The 20,633-nt window shown below is 46.2% G+C and overlaps 1 protein-coding gene across 1 annotated transcript in view; it reads left to right on the forward strand.

Annotated features, from left to right (window-relative positions):
- The window catches only part of LOC121837278, a 50,518-nt gene that overhangs the window by 21,117 nt on the left and 8,768 nt on the right, over nucleotides 1-20,633 (forward strand). The window contains exon 2 of the mRNA XM_042292862.1: nucleotides 2,556-2,690. Within this exon, the coding sequence (XP_042148796.1) occupies nucleotides 2,666-2,690 (25 nt within the window). The 5' untranslated portion in view covers nucleotides 2,556-2,665. The remainder of the gene's footprint in view (nucleotides 1-2,555; nucleotides 2,691-20,633) is intronic.

Genomic DNA, 20,633 nt, shown 5'->3' on the forward strand with positions numbered 1-20,633 from the left:
TGCTAGAAAACAGATACCTTCTAGAAGATGCGCGCGCCTGGTACATCGTTTTCTTTTCCATCGATCCCAATTTGAGGCAGGTTTGAGCGTGATAAGCCGTTTTCTTTTTGAAGATGGAATGTTTTGTGAAGATGTAAGTCATCCTTAGATATTCAAGTCACCACTTCTCGCGCATATGTTTCGAGCTCCTTGATCAACCGAAAATATCTATGAAACGTTCCTTCAATGGGTGCGGGGATGGATCGCAGCTCTCAAGTATGCGTTTACTTTGCCACGGGCTAAACCAAAGACCATCGACAGCTGATATTCGGTGACTGCGAGGGCGCAGCCTTGCAGCTCCGTAAAACCTACACCCGAGGGGCTAGGCTTGGTGAGCGCCGAAAAATGGGGCAGATTAGGCGATAGGAGCTGAAGCTATCTGTAAGTCACGAGGTCGCTGCTGCCGCACCCATCACCCGTCGCTCAGAATGGGGATTTTCTCGGCTTATCCTCTGAGAAGAAGCCGGCGCAAAAGGGGACCTTTCCCCTCGCCTCACCGTGCTACAATACAAGAAAGAAAGAGGGCGAGGAGGACTTTCCGCCAGGCGGAAGAATATTTCTGCTGGTCCCCCTTTAAGGTTGAAAAAACGATACGGTAGCATCCCTGTTCTGAAGGTCCTTACTACCGACCCTCCGCCACTGACGCACGGATTGCAGTTCTCAAGTTTTGCCTAGCATTATCCAAACAGATACCTCGTGGATTGCGAGCTGATATTGCCGGCACAGGTGCGAGCTGTCCGAGAAACAGCGGTCTCGAGACGAGTCGCGGGAGTACGTAGTCTGGGATGGCACAGCGAGGCCACTTCTGGCCTCGTTCTGGGTTTCGGATCACCAGAGCAGCGGGTCACGTGCACGTTCGCTAATGACGTACCCTTGGATCGTGCAATGTTACGGGCGCAGCCGCAGATGAGTTCGAATATGTGTGAACTTCACAGCGTGAGCCTTCCTACTATTTCAAGTTAACCACCACCAGGCTCGTGCTGCAACGGAATGTGACTGAGCTTTGCCGGCTGGGTGTACTCTGTATGCTAAGGAGAGGGAGACGGTTAGCAGCGGGCATTGGATGCCAGCAAACAATGACTCAATAAATCCCTACCTAAGGGCCTGCGGCAGAAGATGCTCTGACTCCACTCTTGGCGCGCCACCTGGTTCGAGTCCCCGACTATGCGACACTTCTCAGAGGAGAGAAGAGGACGCATAGAAAAATAGTTTGCAGAATCAAAAGGAACCTTGGTCAGCATAGTAACAATCTCCTTGACTCTGATGCCCTCAGAAGTAATAATAAAAAAAAAATGCGTTCGGACTTGCTTTTTTTTTTTCGGAGCGGAGGGGGGGGAGTATTTCTCAAGAAATGTAACGAAATACATTTCATCGTGATTGTATCGCGATACAAAGGAACATTCCAAATGTATTTCGATACAGGAATACAGATACTGGTTAAAAAATGTATCGCGATACAGAAATACAGATACGAAATGTATTTCTAAAATACTATCGCGATACATTTGTATCGCGATACTGCCCATTCCTGCTGGAAACATTCTAGTATCACCCAAAACTCCTTGATGTCGCTTAAATTGAACGGAACGTTACAACCGCTAATCTGGTCGCCCTGCAGCAAAACAAAATCAATATAATGTTTCCTGAGCACAAAATTCAAGAGCGCCTGATGATCGGTTTCCAGTGCCTATATTCACGAAGCTGAACCAGGGTTCCTGGTCCAGCTTGAAGACGTAGTGTAGTGTGCGATTGCACTCCCTAGTGTGCATTCTTGCGTATTGATTTTTATAAATTGAAAAAAAACAATATCTAGATTTTTAGTAGCAATAACAAAACGAAAATCCCTAACGGTTGTAGCCGCCGTTATCTGCATTTTGGTTTGACAAGATGTTAGTTGAGATGTGGGCAACTGACGGTGTATACAATCAGGTGCTCGGCAATGCTGCAGGAGAAGTTGACATTGGTACCGGCCTAATACTTTTGTTATGCAGTGCTAGTGAGTAGATGTTGAACAGTACGCTGTGCTTATTTGTGGAATGAAAATCAAATTCAACTCAAGCGTTTAGACTGCGTGAAGTAGCTCTACATATCAGACATGATGACGCGATTCATGGTTTAGGCTTCATGGGGTAGATAGTAAATTTAGCCAACTCAGTATGGACTTCGCTGGCTCTCCGTTTCTGTATAATATAATTTATAAAAATCTACTTGATATTACTTTACTTGCCTCTGAGTTTATTTTTGAATTCTGGAGTAAAAGATGTGTTTGAAGATGAGGCAAAAAAACAAAATCAATTAAAATGCATTTTGAAGATTTTGAGACTGAGGAATTCCGAAGGTGACCCCAAGAGAAGAGAGAGAGAATGTATTGAGACGTTCTCCTCCTCATCTCTTGGTGAAACCTTTCGAAATCCTCAGTCTAAGGTTGCCTCAAAATTTTCAGTATACACTAGCTCACGTGCGCTTTTACGTTCTGTTTTAAAATTATGTAACAGCTAACATTGTCCCGCTTTCAGAACAATTTCAATATGACGAAAATATCTACCATTGTCCACATGATGACAACCTATTCTGGCCAAGTAACGTCGTCTGCGATGGATATCCTGACTGTGATGCAAGTGACGAGATGGATGAAGATATTGAACTATGTGGTAAGTGTCTTACGTGACATAAGCGTTTTCTTATTGCAAAATGTGCCCTGCCAGCAAAAAAATTGCATGCCTCGAATAGACCAATCTCACCATTTAGTTTTGTTGCGCCGCCGCTGCCCGCATGGGTCATGAGAACGGTAGTCTTTCTGCACGCGCGACAACCCCTCTGGAGCTCTGCGCGAGCCGAGCACGAGACGGCACGAGCAATCTCTTGCACGCGCGCCTGTCCCCCGTGAACCACATTCACGGCGGCGTCACAAATGCATGAAACGCTTAGTAATATTGGTCTATTAAAGTCTATTGGGAGTTTGTGTGTTCATTTTAACTTATATTGACACCAGTGAGACAGAAGGCAATATGATAGGCTGCACTGTTCTGTGCATGCTCCAATCAACTCTACATTATTTCCCCAGCCTTACAATTTCTTCAGGGGAGGTGACTATTATGAAGCCCTCAAGTAAAGTTTCATATATCTTCATATGGAGCGCGTGGAGCTGGGGATGGCCTTCTATAACGTCAATTTAAAAGACATAATGTTGTAAATTCTTGTTTGTTATAGTACACACTTTTTTTTTGCACCAACAATTTGTCGCAGAGATGTGCAAGAGATTTTTACGTTGAACCCAGTGATTCGTAGACCTCGTGCAACTTGAGGAATCTGAAGTTAATGGGCAAAAAGTGAGCACTGCCTGCGACATTTCTTTTAATATTATGATTCTGTCGAAGCACCTGGGTAAAAACCTTGGATTGAAAGCTTTTTGTCCGGTGCAGAGGACAACGAAGGTTGCGCCGAGGACACCAGAAGAAAAGCTTTCTATTTATGTCTTTTTGTCTGGTGTCCTTGGTAAAAAAGTGGTGAAATAAATACAAGTTCATGTTGATGTTAATTTTCAAAATAAACAGGAGGCTGAGGAGAATTTTAAAAGAAATATTTAGAAGGAAACGTTCAGACGATTTTTTAGCGTTTGTCACAAAAATATGTCAAGACCGAAGTATCAAGGACGTTTTAGTGGGAGAAACTCTGCACTCGTTTTATTCGAGGCTGTCATTACAAGAAATGCAATAAAAAATTCAAAAGTTAACAATCTGGGGTGCACACAGTCATGTAAAAATAAATTAAGAACTAAAAAAAAGGCAACACATTTTGAAGCAAAAGGGCTCATTTGTTTTCATCAGCTGTGTTGTCGGCGCACTCACCAAATGAACGCTGCTGATACAGTTGTGAGTTTTAGTGTCGCGTATACGGCTGGATGTAAGCACGTTACGTTTGCGTTAGCGTTCTGTGTTGTAAGTTCGTGCGCGGAGCCCAAGCTGCTGTCTGGGATTGGCGCACGGCGAAGACGAGCATCGGCTGCGTCCAGCACGCAACGCTGACGCTAACGCAAACACACAGCGCTCGTGTTTTTATACACAATGCTAAAACTTTCTAGTGACAACATGATTGAAACGAGTACATCGTTCTTTCGAGCATCGTTGTGGCTTGTGTCGCTGTTTTCGAGAGCACAATACAAATTGGGCAAAAATTGCGAATTCGTATCTTATAACCGATTATCTTTTTACCTATTATTAAATTGGTTCAAAATTAAATAGTAATTGTTGTCATTATTGTAATTCTAGCGTCAGGCCTAAAACAATATTTAAACGGCTGTTGAACAATTATTTCTCAGTTAGCCAACTTAACAAGAAGATTATCCCTTTACCGAATGTCTGTTGAGCCTGATAAATACACGGTGGAGGTGGCACGCGTCTAACCCTCACCTCGGTTCTGAAAACAATTTTGACCGAGTTGAAAGCAAACGCCCTGAATGTTCTTATTTTTTCATAAGGTGGGCAAAGTCAGCTCCTCGAAAACATTTTGTAATGTTGCTTTGCAATTAGTTGGAATTTCCCTGTCAAAAAAATATTTTTCTGTAAATTATCGAGACCTACAGCTATTTTCGAATTTTCCACGTCCGCTTCTTCAGTGATTTGGAAGCCAATGCTATTGAAAGGAATAGCCTTATAAAATGTTACTTGCCACACATCATGATAAGTGTAGGTAGCCCTTGGCATGCTTCAAAGTTTGTTTCTTTTTTTTTTTTGGGGGGGGGGGGACGTACATTTGCATTAAAGTTCGAGAAAAATGACGCGTCACAGAGCAGCGCCATTGTCTGGGCAAGTGAGAGTGGAATCCTTATTTAATTAGATAGTCAATTCTATGAATGCCCTACTATGTTATACCACAAATGACTAATACCGGGAGTACAGTCTTGGCGCCTGCAACCTCAATTTGCGAATGACAGATGCCTTTGATACTTAAAACCCCGTCATTTAAGGCATGTGCACTGCGCTGCTGTAGTGTGATTGCAGATTTCTATGTATTAGGTAATTCCGCTTACTTATAAAAGCTGATGATAACCACAAACGACTACGAATCTAAACCATTTAAAAAATGTACATCCTGCGATTTTGTTTTCTGAGCGTGATAAGTGGCGTTGCTTGCTCAACCTCTATTTAGTTGATACGTGCTTTCGCAGGGTTCAGAGTTAACAACCAGTTCCCCAAACGTCATCGATTAAAGCACACGTATAAGGATGTTTCATTCATTGTTGTTGTCAGGCCTGGCATAACAGCTGCGTGCCAAATGGCCCTCTGTACCACCATGGAAACAGTGTTGTTTACATGAGGCCAGCAGTGGCGTCGGTTGTCACCTCTTGGGGATATCGCTCGGGTTGCAGGAACAGTCACGGTACACTCTTAGAAAAAAGGGTCAGTATAGTCCTCCCTAAAGGGAGGAACGCTCTTGAAACATATGTTCTTTCAGAAAGGGAGAAACTTTCGTCCCTTAAGCAGGGGAGCAAAAGTTCCTCCGTCGACTGCATCTCATGGCGGCCACGAATCGAGCAAATCGAGCTCGATAAGGCTTAACGAGAACATTAAGTCTATTGTACGAAGCGAGAGGAGCACCAAATAAAAACGTAACAAGAGCTTTCCGCGAGCTGTATTTATTTCCGAAGTTTCTTTACCCCTGCAGTTAAAGAAAGTTACGTTTCGAATGCATGCAGTCACTCGGTCTTCTCATCGTCTGCACTGCGATGTTCAACGGAGACAACCGGCACCCAGTTCGCGCACTTTATGTCTTACCTTCGCTATTCCTCGAGCCACAATTCCTTCGTCAACCGTTGCGTCAACCGCACATCACGGAGGAGTGAAAACCATTGGCCCGCAAGACCAAAAGCCGCTCTAAAAAAAAAGCAAATCCGAAGCAACCTCTTGGCTTATCTCAGCACGGTAACACGAAATTATGGCGTAGCCGCGTAGCGTAAAAGGATGTTAAATCGCTTGCCACCAGATGGCAGGGTCAAGCAGAGTAATCGCGAGTAGCTAGGCTAGGTGGCGCTAGGTACCACCCAATTCATGTTTTACAAAAAAAGCTTTTATTTTCTTACGCCACAATTGCGCTTTCTTTTCTTCGGGAATCTCTAACACATATAGACACGTTACGGACACTACAAGCATCAGGTGAACATATATTGAGCGCATATGAAGGCATCGCACATACAGACATCAACACTACAGCACACTACCCCAATCACTACTCCCGAGCCCTGCGTTTCCTTCTTTTATACTGGTCGTTTTGAACGTACGGAATTTTTCGGTGACTCCCTAAGCAATAAAAAATATTCCGAACATGTTCATTTTTTTCCAGCAATGTCATACATCTGAGACTACTTTTAATGACTCAGGGGATGAATCTCTTATTAAAACGAAAACGCTTGATCATGCCGTAATTATTTGAAAGCCAATAAATCGAGCCGCTCCAATGTGGTTCGAAGCCATGAGTTTGTTTTCCCGCACGGCCCTTCGTAGCCAGTATTTATATTGTAGTGTTTGTTTTTCTATTTGTGCTGTTCGCGCACGGCTGCAATTGCCGTCTTGAATTAATCTTTGTAGAGCGGATATTCACTCAGCTGGAAGTGATGCTTCACGGGCAGAGAAATCGCTTTTCGATCAACTTGAATGCAGTCAAAGCCGCGACTTGCGGCAACTGTTAAGTGTACCGAGCTACGCCGTTGCGAGCTCGAAAGCGTCTAGCGCTCATCCCAGCGCGCCACTTGGAGGGCAGTTTCTACAGGAACCGTAATATATTTAAACAGTAAAATAAAGGATAGCGTTTTTTGTTTTTGGTTTTCGATTTTACCTTTTTTTTATGCTAAACTTCCATTGTAAATATACGTACTTTCCGTCATACCGTATTTTCCGGACTATAGTCCGCACCCGGGGTATAGTCCGCAGAGGCAAATTTGGGGTGAAAAATGAAAGTTTTTGCTCAGATAGTCCGCACCCGCTGCATAGTCCGCACCCAGTGCATTTCCCAGTGCATAGTCCGCACCTGGTGCTAAGTCGACACGAAATTCTTCTCATACGCGGCACACCTGGACATACGTATGTTTTCTTAGCTCACAAAAAAAGTCTATAATATACATAAATTATCAATAACATACTCTTTTATTCACAAATTCCGTCCCGTCTCGTCATAATCAACGATATTGAAAAACATAATTCCTGTATAATCCGCATGCGTAGATAGTCCGCACAGCCAGAAATTTCAACTTTTAAACATGTATAGTCCGCGGACTATAGCCCGGAAAATACGGTACTTTCGTACTGTTCAGTCTTTTCTCCAGAGCGCAATCGCTCTCGGGGACCGACAGTCACATTGGCCACTGTACGATAGGAGCTTACCGTTCAGACCAGCGTTCCAACATGACTATCCGCTCGTCGATCGACTGCACCTAATCCCTCAAGTGGTTTTAAACTCTTTAATGTAAAGCCGAATGTCATCCTGCGACACCCCGCCCCCTCCGATCACGGCCCGACCAGCGGCATCAATGTCCGACAGCTTACGTTATCTCATCTTGTTGTTACACCACTGATACGCGAACGCACGGTCACATCGGCGATAATTCCAGTCTTCTGTTCACAACCCACAACACTGCCATCACGATGTCGCTGACACGCAGAAATACAGAATCACGTTGACGATGTTGCTGACACGCAGAATTACAGAATCACGTTGAATGCCGGTTGGCACTTGGCACGGGACAACAGAACCGAACTCAGCACGGAAGGCACCCAGGCAGCCGGCAGGAAAACCTGCCTGCCTTGGACGCAGTTCCCGCGATTTCCATAACGTCGAAAACGTCGACACAGCTCCTCGTGGTTTCGCTGCTGTAGTTCCGCGTGTGTCCCGCAAATCGGAGACGAGCGTCTTACCCAGTGTATGTAGCGCTGCTGGCACTGCTCCGGAGCTTCGCTGTTTCTAGCGGCTTCGTTAGCTCGTTTGATAAAATTAGTGGTAAAAACGTCAATGCAACCGAAATGTTCTGCACGTTTGGACTAGAAGACGGAATTACAGGCGGCCTTCCCTGCCGCTGAAGCTCAATCAACTCAACATTAATTTATTAAATAACGTGCGCGATGTGCTCGAAAAACGAAACCGAAAGAAGATGAGTCGGGAGGGCGAAAGCTTTCTCCCGTCTGCCTGGAGAAGGAGGAAAACGTCTCGGTGAATAATCAGGACTTTAATTTTCCTTTCATCGGTCTAGGTTTGTTTATGTGTGTTTTGGTAAATAAAAATTAAAAAAAAAAAAAAAAAACTTGACGAAAAAGAAAACCCGCTCCTCTGAGGATTGAACCTTCGACCACTTGGTCAGTAGCGCGATGTTGTACCCCTGCGCCAACTGAACATTTCTTTTCCTTATTGCCGGTTCGGACATGTACAATAAAAAAGGATCACATATTTACATTCACTTCATGAAGATCACTTATGCGCGGTCGTAAAATTTAAAATTCTTTCAAGGTCTCCAGTACGTCTAGGATTGACACCGAATCAGGCGGACGAACCAAAGTGGCGTATACAGATTTTAGTCTGCTAATGGATTCTATGAAATACATGCGTACGGGTCGGGCATCAACGTCGGCATGCCTCACTGCCATTCTACTTCTCCATATGGCATGCATGCCCAGGAGCATGACTAGATCGACAGGGATTTCAACTTGTTTCTTCACAGGAAGAAACCTAATGCCGTATGGGGTTAAAGGCAAGTCTTTTTTGATAGTTCGCTGGAGGACGTCCCAGAAAAGGAAAGCGTCCCAGCAGTCGAGAAAAACATTTTCGATAGTTTCAGGTTTTTTGCACAAAAAACAATCAACGCCCCACGGTACGTAAACTTTTTTCCCCTCAAGCCAAGTTTTGACAGGGAGTGTATTGGTATGTAACTGGAAAAAAAAATGTTTTAATAGAAGGCGCAATGGTCATCTTTTTAACTCTAGATAACACGTTACGATCTGGGCCTGCATGAAACATGGAACGATACAACGGTTCAGGAAAAACACTTTCAATAAGGTCACGAGTTAAGCGCTTGCGTGTCACAATCGACAAGTATTGAAGAGAAAACGCACAGACAAAAAAACGACACGCTTCGACCACTTCTCGAAGAAAACTGCTGAGTTTCCCCTGCTCGGGTCTACATGAAGATACAACAAAGAAAGGGATTTCATCTGCAAGTGTCATTTGAATTATTGTCCGAAGAAAAAGGTTGGTTTGTTCTCTAAGAAACATAAAACGGGATACAGTCTGCCTAACGAACACGTGAGATAACGATAGCCCTCCCTTACTGACGCGACGAAACAAATTGTCGCGACGCATTCTCTCCCATCCCGATCTCCAGATGAAAACGGCAAAAACACGACGTAACTTCTGAATATTCACTCTAGCACACGCCAGCACTTGATGCACATACCAAAATTTAGCGATTAGAAAAATATTACAAACGGTAGCTCGCGTAGAAATGGACATATCCCATCCTCTCCATTTGCCAGCTTCCTCGCGCGTTTTCTGCACTACTCATGACCAGTATATGTACGATCTCTTATAATGTTGTAGAGGAACGCCTAAGTACTTTGGAGGTGTCGACGTGAAATTTATGTTTTCAAAAACGTCGGGTTTGGTGGCCCATGTTCTATGCCATAAGCTGCTGCACTTTTGCCAATCGACAGCTGAACCCGTAAGCTCGCAGTAGGCCTTCACTTCACAGATTGCTGCGGTGATGCTATCCTTATCTTTACAAAAAATAGCGACATCATCGGCATAGGACTGGAGTTTGACCTCTATATTTTGTAACGAAAACCCATTAATACTGGTGTTATTTATTATAGTTCGACAAAAGGGCTCTAAATAAATACTAAACAACAAAGGTGATAGCGGGCAACCCTGTTTAACTGACGAATCCACAGAAATTCTCGATGTTGCTTTCCCGTTAATTATAGTCTGTGTTGTACATCCTGTATATGCCATTTGTACAAATCTTCTTATGACTTTGCCCACTCGTACATGATCTAAAACTTTATATAGGACGGTATGTTGCACTCGGTCAAACGCTTTCTCCAGATCAATCTGGAGGATGGCAACCTGGTCAAGTTGAGCATCGCACAACTCTAATACGCTTCTCGCAGTGTGCACGTTCGTTGAAATAGATCTACCTCGGATACTACAGGTCTGGTGATCCCCTACTATGCCGCAAATAACATTCTGTAGTCGTCGGGCGAGAACTTTCATTAATACTTTATAGTCGACGTTACCTAACGCAATGGGTCTGTAGTTCAACACATTTCTTAATTTGTGTGCATCATCTACTTTAGGAATAAGGACAGTATGGGTATATAAAAAGGAAGGCGGTAACTTTTCTGTCTCATTCGACTCGGTTATCACATCGTGCAGACGCGCAGCAATATCGTGTTTAAATGTTTTGTAAAATGCCGCAGTTAATCCGTCAGGACCTGGAGCTTTTTTTGTTGCCAGGTCTTCAATCGCCTTCTCGATCTCTGTGACGCTTATCGGTTCTTTTAATTTTTCTGTTATCTCTTCTTCGAGACGGGGCATTACTACTAGGTATTTTTCAAATTGCGCATCGCTGCCGTGCTCCTGTCGCTGGAAGAGATTACTATAGTATTCACTAAATGATTTTTCTATAATTTCTGGTTTACTACTTGGTAAGCCTTCGTATTCTATTTCGGCTATGTTTTTTTCCTTTACATGCTTAGCTTCGGCGCTTAATGCGCGTTTGGTGGGCTGCTCCCCTAGAATGTATTTAGCGGCTCGGGTCCGCACGATGGCTCCTTTATACTTCTCCACCTCTAAGTCAGCAATTTTACTTTTTACTGTCTTAATCTGTTCTGAAAGCATGCCTGGGTTTTCATTTTCGAGTCTGCATAGTCGGTGAAGGTCATCAAGCAGCAACTTTTCTTCGGTCTTTTTCCAGTAAGCAAGCGTGCTAGACCGTTCTATTGCACTAAATTTAACTTCGCGCTTAAACCATTCCCACTTTTCACAGGCGCTCGTCCCTATGTGGTGCATTTTACTTAATAATTTATCTACTGTCTCAGTAAAAACTTCATCCTTAAGAAGGTTATTATTCATTTTCCACTGGTCCCAACGAAACTGAGTTTTTTCTTTGAAACCACCAACAATAAAAGAAACGAGCGCATGATCAGAAAAAAATACCGGCAGTACATTATAGTCTTCGTATCCGGTTAAAAGTTCAATTGACACGTAAGCTCTATCAAGACGGGCATGACTCGAGGACTGATAATGTGTGTACCATAAACAATCGTTGGTTCTTTGGTACGTCGCGACATCCTGCAAACTGTATTCCGTAATCATCTCGTTTAAAATAATTGCACTACTGTCGCTCTGTCTTGTAATTTTGGATCGGTCCCGTGTGCCACAAACGCAGTTAAAATCACCTAACAAGACAACTTTACGTTGAGAATCTAAATATTGGTCATTGCTCTGAAAGAACACTTTCCTTTCGTTAATGTCGTTTGGGGCGTATACATTTATGATACGATATTCAACATTGGAAATACTACAGTCGCAAATGACGAGTCGACCAACATTGTCGACTATTACTGATTGGACTTCTGCGTTCAAAGATTTTCGTAAAAACAACATACAACCCCCGGACATACCATTTGCCCGCGACACGCACACTCCGAAAGAGTGCAACAAAGAAGCCAGTAAGCATGCGGTCTCTTCGTCACTTCCAACTTTGGTTTCCTGAATTGCGAGGACATCTATACCTCTGTCGATTAGGAGCCTCTTTACCTGATATTGCTTGCAACGCGAGGCAAAGTCTCGAACGTTAAGTGTCGACAATTTCAGGTTTCCGACATAAATAGACGCTCTCGCATGTCAGGGGCTCACCTCGTCTAGAGAACCGCATCAAGTACCGGCTCATAACCGCGTCAGCCGGTCGGCTTGTCTGGTTTTCTGGGTTCGGAAACACAAATCGGTGCGGGTCGAGGCTTTCTCCGCCTCGTGGTCACCGTCTTCACAGGCAGCTCCTCCGGGTTCGAGTCATAGCCAACCTTAACCGCGTCCGAGTCTGAATCCGAATCGAGTTCCTGTGGTCGATTCGTGGCCAAAGCCCCGGTGTCGGCCATATCCACGTCGACGCTTAGCTGCGCCTCAGAAGACGTCGTTGGCTCGACGGCTCTCGCCTCTTCCTCCTCCTTCACCCGGCGCAGCGTTGCATGGTGTTGTCTGGTCGAGGCTCGTTTCGGCCACGGCAACTGGCGTGGCCTCCGTCATCTTCGGCAACTCTGCAGACGCTAGTGGGTAGGTGCCATCCTTAGCTCTGTCCTCATTGTCTTTGGCAGCTGTAGCGGCACTCGCGGCGACTTCCTCCGCGTCTGTCTCGTGCATGACGTGCTCGGCGTTTGTCTCGCGGCTTCGGGCACCTGCGGCCGCTGCATAAGTCCTCACACATTGGTCAGCGTCATGGCCGAAACGGTGGCACGACTCACACTTGTGCACGCGGCAGTCACGGCGGATGTGGCCGGTCCGCTGGCAGCGCAGGCAGAGTGGCGCCCTGCCCGGCGCTACGACGAGCGCCAGCCCTCCGGCGATGCGCAATTGATGCGGCAGGTCATCCAGTGTAAGCCCAGGCTTGAGCCGAATGACAGCCGTTCGCGTCATCGACGTGCAGCCCAGAATGCCTTGCACTCGCCACTTCTCGGTGCCCACCTCGATTATAGTGCCGTACGGTGCCAACGCCGCCTTCACCTCGTCATCAGGAACATGGTACAGCATCCAGTGAAGCTTGAGGCGAATGTCTCGGTCTCCCGGGTCGATGACGAGGCACCGCCGCCCCTTGACGACGAGGTCGCCGGCGGCAAGGGCCTTCCGCTTTCCCTCGGGTGACTTGAAAGTCACAGCCCAGACGTGGTTCATCTGGTATGCTCCCAAAGCGGCGACTTCGGGGAGCATTTCCAGACGCTGCGGGGTGTCTCGGAAGTCCTCGACTCGGTACGGGCGGCCACGAACGTCAGCATGCAAAAATACGGTGTTTAACACCGCAGAACCAGTCGGCAGGGGTGGCAGAATAGTCGGGTAGTCAGTAGACGCTGCGTCTTCCCTGGCACCGCGGCCCGGCCGGGCCGCAAAAACCGCTCCGCTGGAGCTCATGATTCCACGTCCGCACGCGCTGGTGTTCGAAATTGGAATCGCGCCAACTGAACAAGGAGGAACTCGTCCTCCTCTATTCATCTGAACTGCCGTTCCTCCCTTCTCTGGGCAACTTGTCCGGAACAAGGAGGAACAGTCGCTGTTGCTACCTTTCTCCTCCTTTTTTTCTTAGAGTGTAGAGTTCCTGTATAGGCTCCATACGGGAGCCAGAGTTGCGCGTTCGTGGCCGTAGCGCCGGTTTTTCTTTGCTCGTCATTTGACTGAATTCGGCGAATAGTGCCCCGAGCGTAACGCCGCGCATGCAAGACAGGAAAGGAGGAGAAGGAGGCAAAAACAGGGGAACATATGCTGGGACGCGTGCACGGTGCCTTTCCTGCACTGTGAAGATTTCTTGCTCCTCACGTGACCGATCTCGGCGAATAGCGGTGCGGTGGCACATGGAAAACAGACGCGCCACTCTTGTTCCTGTAGGGACCGAGGAACTCTAAAGGCCCGTTTACACACTTGCATTTGACTTCGACCGAGTGAGACGAGAACGGTTTTTAAGCCTCTTAAGACGGCTGAAGACCGGCTCGCCGCGGTGCATCCGGTTGTAAGGCCCGTTCACACACTTGCAACCGAGTAGAACTGGCTGAGACAAGCCCGGTTTTTAGCATCTTCCGAAGGCTTAGAACCAGCCCCGCAGCAGCGCAACCACTCCTAAGCTGTCGCAAGAGGCTTGAAAACCGGTCTTTTCTCAGTCGGCTCTATTGAGTTGAAAGCGTGTGAAGGGACCGGAGAGGCGACGGACGCGATATTCGCTATCGTAGCAATGCCTGTTGTGTCCTCACGCAAAGAAGCAGTAAAGGACGTCTCTCTCGGTGCCCTGCTAAGTCAGCCGATGAGGGTGGCCGCGGTTACTGCAGCTGCCGAAGATGGTGGAGCAGCAATGAGCACATGGCACCCGAAGTTGTCGTCGATTTCAGCAATGAATTGGTCCCGGACAAGGGCGTCGTTGTAGATATTAAAGAACCACAAAAAAATGTGTTTTTGTTTTTCTTTTTTAACAGACTGGTTGGGACATGCGTGTCAACAAATTAATTCTACGCGAAAAAAAAAAAAAAACATTTTTTAGAGCGATATTGACGGCGCGAGGCGCGATTTAGTCGGCAGTCAGTACCTTTCCACTGGTTTTCTCTTTCGGCATTTTCGGGCGCGTGAAAAGAGGCGGATAGGCCTTCTGCGCTGAAGCTTTGCACGTATCATGGCGCTCTCCGGTGACGGGCGATAGAGTGTCTGAGTAGCACAAGTCCCGCGGCCAGGCACTCTAACAAACCTGTTGGGGCGGCTGTTTACCTCTGCACGCAGCTGTTATTTGCGCGTTCGCGTGGTCAGAACTCAAAACGTATCACACGTAGTTTCCACCGCACAACGTTACCCCGGGGACCCGAGATCGCCGCAAGCTAGTAATTTTTCCTTCGTCCAAGCATGTCAAAACTGGTAGTAAGCGCCCTCGATGCGTTCGCGTAGTCAACTATCAAGAAATGCAAGAACCCCGGAGTTAGCTTCTACAGAATCCCATCGAAACCGCATCGAGTCTATACTAGCCGTCTAGGGCACTGAGTAAGCGAGACAATTGTTTTTCTCGCTCTCCAGGTTGCTCTGCTAAGCATGACACAACGATCAAGCGGCCGTGTCTACCATCAAAGCGTATATCATGCGAATTTTACGAACATGAACAGGCTACACTGTTCGACCAGTGGAGCCATCAGATTAAACTACTTCTTTTGGAACATGGGATCAGCAGTAAAAGCACTGCATCCAGCGAGAGCTCTCTTTTGAAAAGATGAGCGTGCACGCGCACCACCGCACTATAGAGGGCAAGAAGCATGTGCTGAAGGCGGAGCTCCTATTTCTGATCTTCTGTTGCGTTAAGCGTGTTTCACATGCAGCGATTTTGGCCCTAAAGCGGCGCGATTTCTGCCGTCGCGGCGCTCGTGCCACTGAATTGCTGGTGCTGGCCAGAGCGCCGCGACGGCAGAAATCGCGCCGCTCTTGGGCCAAAACCGCTGCATGTGAACTAGGCTTCAGGCTTACAGCGAAAATGCGCAATAAAAGCTCCAAGAGGTCGAGAAGCCGCTTGCAGTAGGAATGATCTGCTCGGCCGACAGACGGCCCGTCGTCTCTCGATCCCTTGCGTCTGCTTTCGTGCATTTATGAGGTTGGTCATCAGCTGATCGCGTTGGCTTTACGAAGCACTGCAGTTTGGAAGTTTTTGCTTACAAGGCGCGTTAACGTATCTCGCGATGCTCACCTCAAGCTCGACATTACAGAAAGTTTGCTGTTTTGCGACTGACAGCTAACGTACACCAAAATGGCGGCTTCTTGTACGGCGTGGACGGAGCTTGTAGTAGCATGCATCGCTGAGTTTCTTCCCTTTGCGAGGTGTTGAGGAGCGAAAGAAACTTTACACGTTAGAAATTGACTCAATTCCGTGCCTTAAAAAAAAAAAAAAAAATCGCAAGAAGTCAATTCATACACCAGCTAACGCTTTCGCGCGGGATAAATTCAAATGCGCAAGTTTGTACTATCCAATACCGATAAACAAATCGTAGGGGGCGCTACAAGCCCGTTTTTACCAGAGCCGTTAATGGGAAGAGTTTGGCCATACATTGGTTTGAATAGGCGAGCACCTCGGGGCCAACCACAGGTCTCGAAACAGCCCCTACGGGTGGTCGTGAGCTCTAAATATGTGACACGACTAATTTAAGCCGTTTTAGCGTCGCTAGAGTGATAAGGTTTAGCTCTAAGTGACTGAAATCTTTGGGCATGTGAGGCTTTCGTCACGCCAATATTCAAGTGTAGAATAAACGAACGTGCGCTCCAAACCAGGGCCGACTTGGACTTGCTCTAGGGAGCATTCACTAGATTCCATATTTGTGGTGCTGTTTAGAGCGCATGCTCAGAACGAGCTTACATCAATAGACCGGCAGTCTTGATGGTGCGGAATGCACGTTGCAAAAGAACGGTGGAAGCTTGCCATCAGCACGCGCTCAGCATTCGCGCACACAGCTATGGCCGCCAGTGAATACTCCCTATACTCTATTTCACCTTATGATGTACCGTAAGGAAGGCTACAAGCGCGAGCTCCTTGCTCTAGGGCACGTCTCGGTGTCACAAGCTCTCGTGCACTAAGGGCTGCTGTCAACGCTATGAGCTCCCGCTTCTAGCCTGCGGTACAACATATGGTGAAACGGAGTATAGAAACAGCGTCTCAGCTGCGACGGGGAAAGAAAGCACTGCCAAAGCCAGTGCACGAGCCGAGCGGGATTCCGCGTCTCAAACGCTCACGCGCCCCAGCCTTTGCACCGCTTTCTTTCAACCAGTCTCAGCTGAGACGCTGTTCTAGCAAGCCGGCCCATAGCAAACTGTCATCGATACTTATCTCAAAAACATCAGCAGCGCATGCAGACAAAGGCATGGGCACGAGCGCGTTGCTTTGGAAAGTGCCTTCTATGCACGAGTGCTCGTACAAACAAAAGCATTTCGCTGAGCTAGGCTCACGCGCCTGTGCCTTTGTCTTTACTGCTTTATATGTCGTTTGCAATATTATGACGTTGCGGTCTCCGGATTGGTCGACGCTGTATCGTATCTTTAGTTTACGCTCTAACCGCGGGAGGAGTTTTCGGCGCTGGCGGTGGCCTTTGCTCCGCCCATTGTCCAAACTGTCCTAATGTACGGCTCTGGTTTCTACGCAGCGCTTCCTGGGCAAAGCAGGAGGCCTATTGGCTTCGCCATCACGTTGTGGTGGAGAAAGTGTATGACCATCTCGTTAGGGCGGAAAGTGTGTGTGACCATTCTGTGACGTCGTGGAGTTTGCGCGCAGGATTTAAAATAAATCTCGCGCCGTCAATACTGCTCTAAAACGCTTTGTTTTCGCGTAAAATTAATTTCACGACACGTGTTTTCCAACCAGGCTGCTAAAATAAAAAAATCTTTTTTTTTATTTCAGTGGTTTTTTAAGGCCCGCTCTCACACTTTCAACTGAGTAAGACCGACTGAGCGAAGACAGGTATTTAAGCATGTTGCGACGGCGCAGGACCAGCTCCGCAGCAGCGCATCGGGTCCTAAGCTGTCGCAAGAGGCTTAAAAACCGATCTTGTCTAAGTTGGTACCACTCGGTTGCAAATGTGTGAAAGGTCCTTAAAGATCCGAGCGTATGCCTTTCAAATAAGGTTCATCAGGTGGTACGTGAGCATGTCGTATTGTTCCTCGGAACAGTACAACATGCACCCGTAGTACAACCTGATCTAACAGCGCGAGCACACTGCCCGTTACCGAAAATCAGTAACAAGTAGTGTTTCTCCTTCATTCGTCACAACTTAATGCGGTACTAATATTCGTAACCTCCCTGTAAATAAAACGAAGTACCGTCACAGTTACGTTCAAATATAGCGAAGGTTACTTTTGTGTTACTTTGAGTTTCATTATTATTTAACAGCGAAAGGCCGAGGGTTAGAACTTAGACAACAATTTAACTTTTACAGAATTACTTCATTGTGTACTATGAGTTCGTGAAATTCGTAACATACATATGCATGTTTTTTTGTTTTTTTTTTAATTCAGATCGTTTTTGACTGTGTTCTCTCTTTTTTTATTTTTTTGCGAATAATCTAGTTATTTCATGCGCGATCTAAGGCCTAAGAAATACAGTTTGTTTAAATTAAACACTGTTGTGAGCAGAAAGGTCACCGCGCGTCGACAGCTTCCCTCTGCTTTGAACGAATACTTTTTTTAGGAGTAATGCATTAGACCCTTTGTTTAGGGGAACGTTAAGGATCTTCAGAATGATCTCTTTTAAAAATTCGGCAAACCAGCGCACGCGGACGGGCACGCGCAGAGTGGAGACCGCTAGCTACTTCGCCGATTATTTAAATGATTCACTTCCGAAGGTCTTGTAAGTATGTTTCGTATATGTAAAACACGGAGTAAAAGTTTCGTATGTTTCGTATATGTAAAACACGAAGAAATTTGGGCATTAAAAAAATTATCAAAACCACGTCAGAAAACCGAAAATTACCTAGAAGGACATAAAAACTAGGTTCATCCGGTGGAAAGATGCCTAGGCCAACTCAAGTGTAATTAGTAGTAACAAAGGCGACGCTCGTACGAGTGAAAAAAAAAGTGAAAGCCGTTTACTACTCCCTGTAACACCGAATTAGAGCGCAGCTCTTGAGGAGGAGGAGGTAAGGGTACTGGGGGGGGGGGGGTGAAGTGACCTAGGGGGGTCACGTGACCTTGGGGGTTCACGTGACGATGCCGATGATGTCATCAGTGACGTCACTGATGACGTCATCAGTGACGATGACGATGCGGACTCCGATGACGTCATCAGCGATGATGACGATGCAGATGTCGGTGACGTCATCAGTGACGTCACTGATGACGTCATCCGTGATGATGACGATGACGATGCGGATGCCGGTGACGTCATCAGTGACGTCACTGATGACGTCATCAGTGATGATGACGATGACGATGCGGATGCCGGTGAGGTCATCAGTGATGTCACTGACTACGTCATCAGTGATGATGACGATGGCGATGCGGATGCCGGTGACGTCATCAGTGACGATGACGTCATCGGGGAGGTCACGTGACCCTGGGGGTGGTCACGTCACATCGGGGGTGTCACATGGCTTTGGGGGGTCACGTGACCCCAAGGTCACGTGACACCCAAAGTTACGTGACCCCCCGAGGTCGCGTGACCCAAAACCCGAGGTCACGTGACTTCGGGGGAGGGGTCACGTGACCTTGTGGGTCACGTGACCTTGGGATGACCTTTGGGGCCACGTGACCTTGGGGTGGCTTTGGTTACGCCGACGCCGACGGTGACGCCGACGCCGCTCAAGCCGGGAACGGGCCCCTAAGAGCTGCGCTCTAAAACAAAACTATAGTTCTCTTAGTGATAAGTCGAGTCAACGGCGTACGCAAAAGACACAATCAAAATAGTAGGCTAAATACACACTCCGTTCGCGACTATGCATGCAAACTCGGCCTGCACATTTACTCCACCAGCAAAAACAAACTTGTCTCGGCTGGCACGAATAGTAGCAACGGTTGGTAAAAAAAGATATAAGACAGACAAAAACGTCACTGAACTAATCTTAGAAATTTGTCACGACCGCAGCCGTAAAACATATTTACTAAAATTCAAATAAGGGGGGATTCCACGTCAGTTCATGCAATGATGGTCCGGGTCATAAGTTTGATAGTTTTGTTAAAATATATATGAAAGCCATGTTCTTGGGATGAACATTAAGCTATATATGAACGCCGTAACAAATTTTTTCGCTGAGATATAAAATAGAGAAGGTTGTGGCGTGGAAATCGAGAAGATTTCACTATGCTACTTTGCGCAGTCGTCATTTTCTCATCAAAGCTTTCACGTCACCATAACTTTTTAATGCGTTTTACAAAAGATATATAGAACACATACACAAAAAAGTAAAAATATCAATAAATTATTTCTATGCAAACAAAACTATCAAGCATGGCATAAAAACGCGTTTCAGAGACATATTCACAATTTTTTTTGCAAATAAACCATTTTTCATAATACTTCACAAAACATATCAAAATGCGCGCCTATAAATTTTCTTTACGAATGTATAGAAATAATATGCCTACCCTTCATTGTCTTCTTGTTATTAACGCGGAAATGCAGCTGATTTCTCGAAATGTGGCAAGATTGGGCGTCAATATTTAAAAAACTCCATCTTTTATTCTTTTTTTTTAAACTTTGCTTGGCACTTTGCAGTGACTTGAACTAACTTGTGATGGCGAAACATTGAGTAACATATGACGTCCAAACGGGAAAAGCTACGACACACCTTCACTCGGAGCGAACCGACGTCTTCGTCATAGCGGCTTTGCCGCACAGCACCAAATATTTTGAGCGTTAGTTATGGCATGCATTTTATATTTTTCAAATTCTTTTTTTTCAGAAGGGGTTAGTATAACTGGCACGCAAATGTACTTTAGGCTGGAATACCATTACTTAGCTTACAATTCACAAAAACAAAACGGCCCCACTCTGCAAATTCACTAACTATGCATACCTAAGCTTAAAACTCTCAGTTGCGCAAATGGCCATGTATACATCCGGCCTCTCGGCATATGATGACTTCCACAGATGAGATGCCTGGATTCCTCTCACAGGTTTTACGGTGGCCTATTCTACTTGCTTCACCGCACGAAACTCTCGAACCCGTTCCGCAGACAGGTGGAACATGCAGACATTTGTTACTTTTTCACGCAGCACTTCCACAAAGTCTTTAGCGGTGACAATCGTTAAGTTGAACGAAGATCTCAAGTTGGTGAGCGTTGCGTGGTGTTTAAGAACACCACCTACTCCATCACAAGCGCTTTTTCCGTGTCCAGTGGCTGAAAAT

This window comes from Ixodes scapularis, unplaced genomic scaffold (genome assembly GCF_016920785.2).
Source record: "Ixodes scapularis isolate PalLabHiFi unplaced genomic scaffold, ASM1692078v2 PGA_scaffold3__209_contigs__length_174095766, whole genome shotgun sequence".
In the NCBI taxonomy this organism is placed as follows: Eukaryota; Metazoa; Arthropoda; class Arachnida; order Ixodida; family Ixodidae; genus Ixodes; species Ixodes scapularis.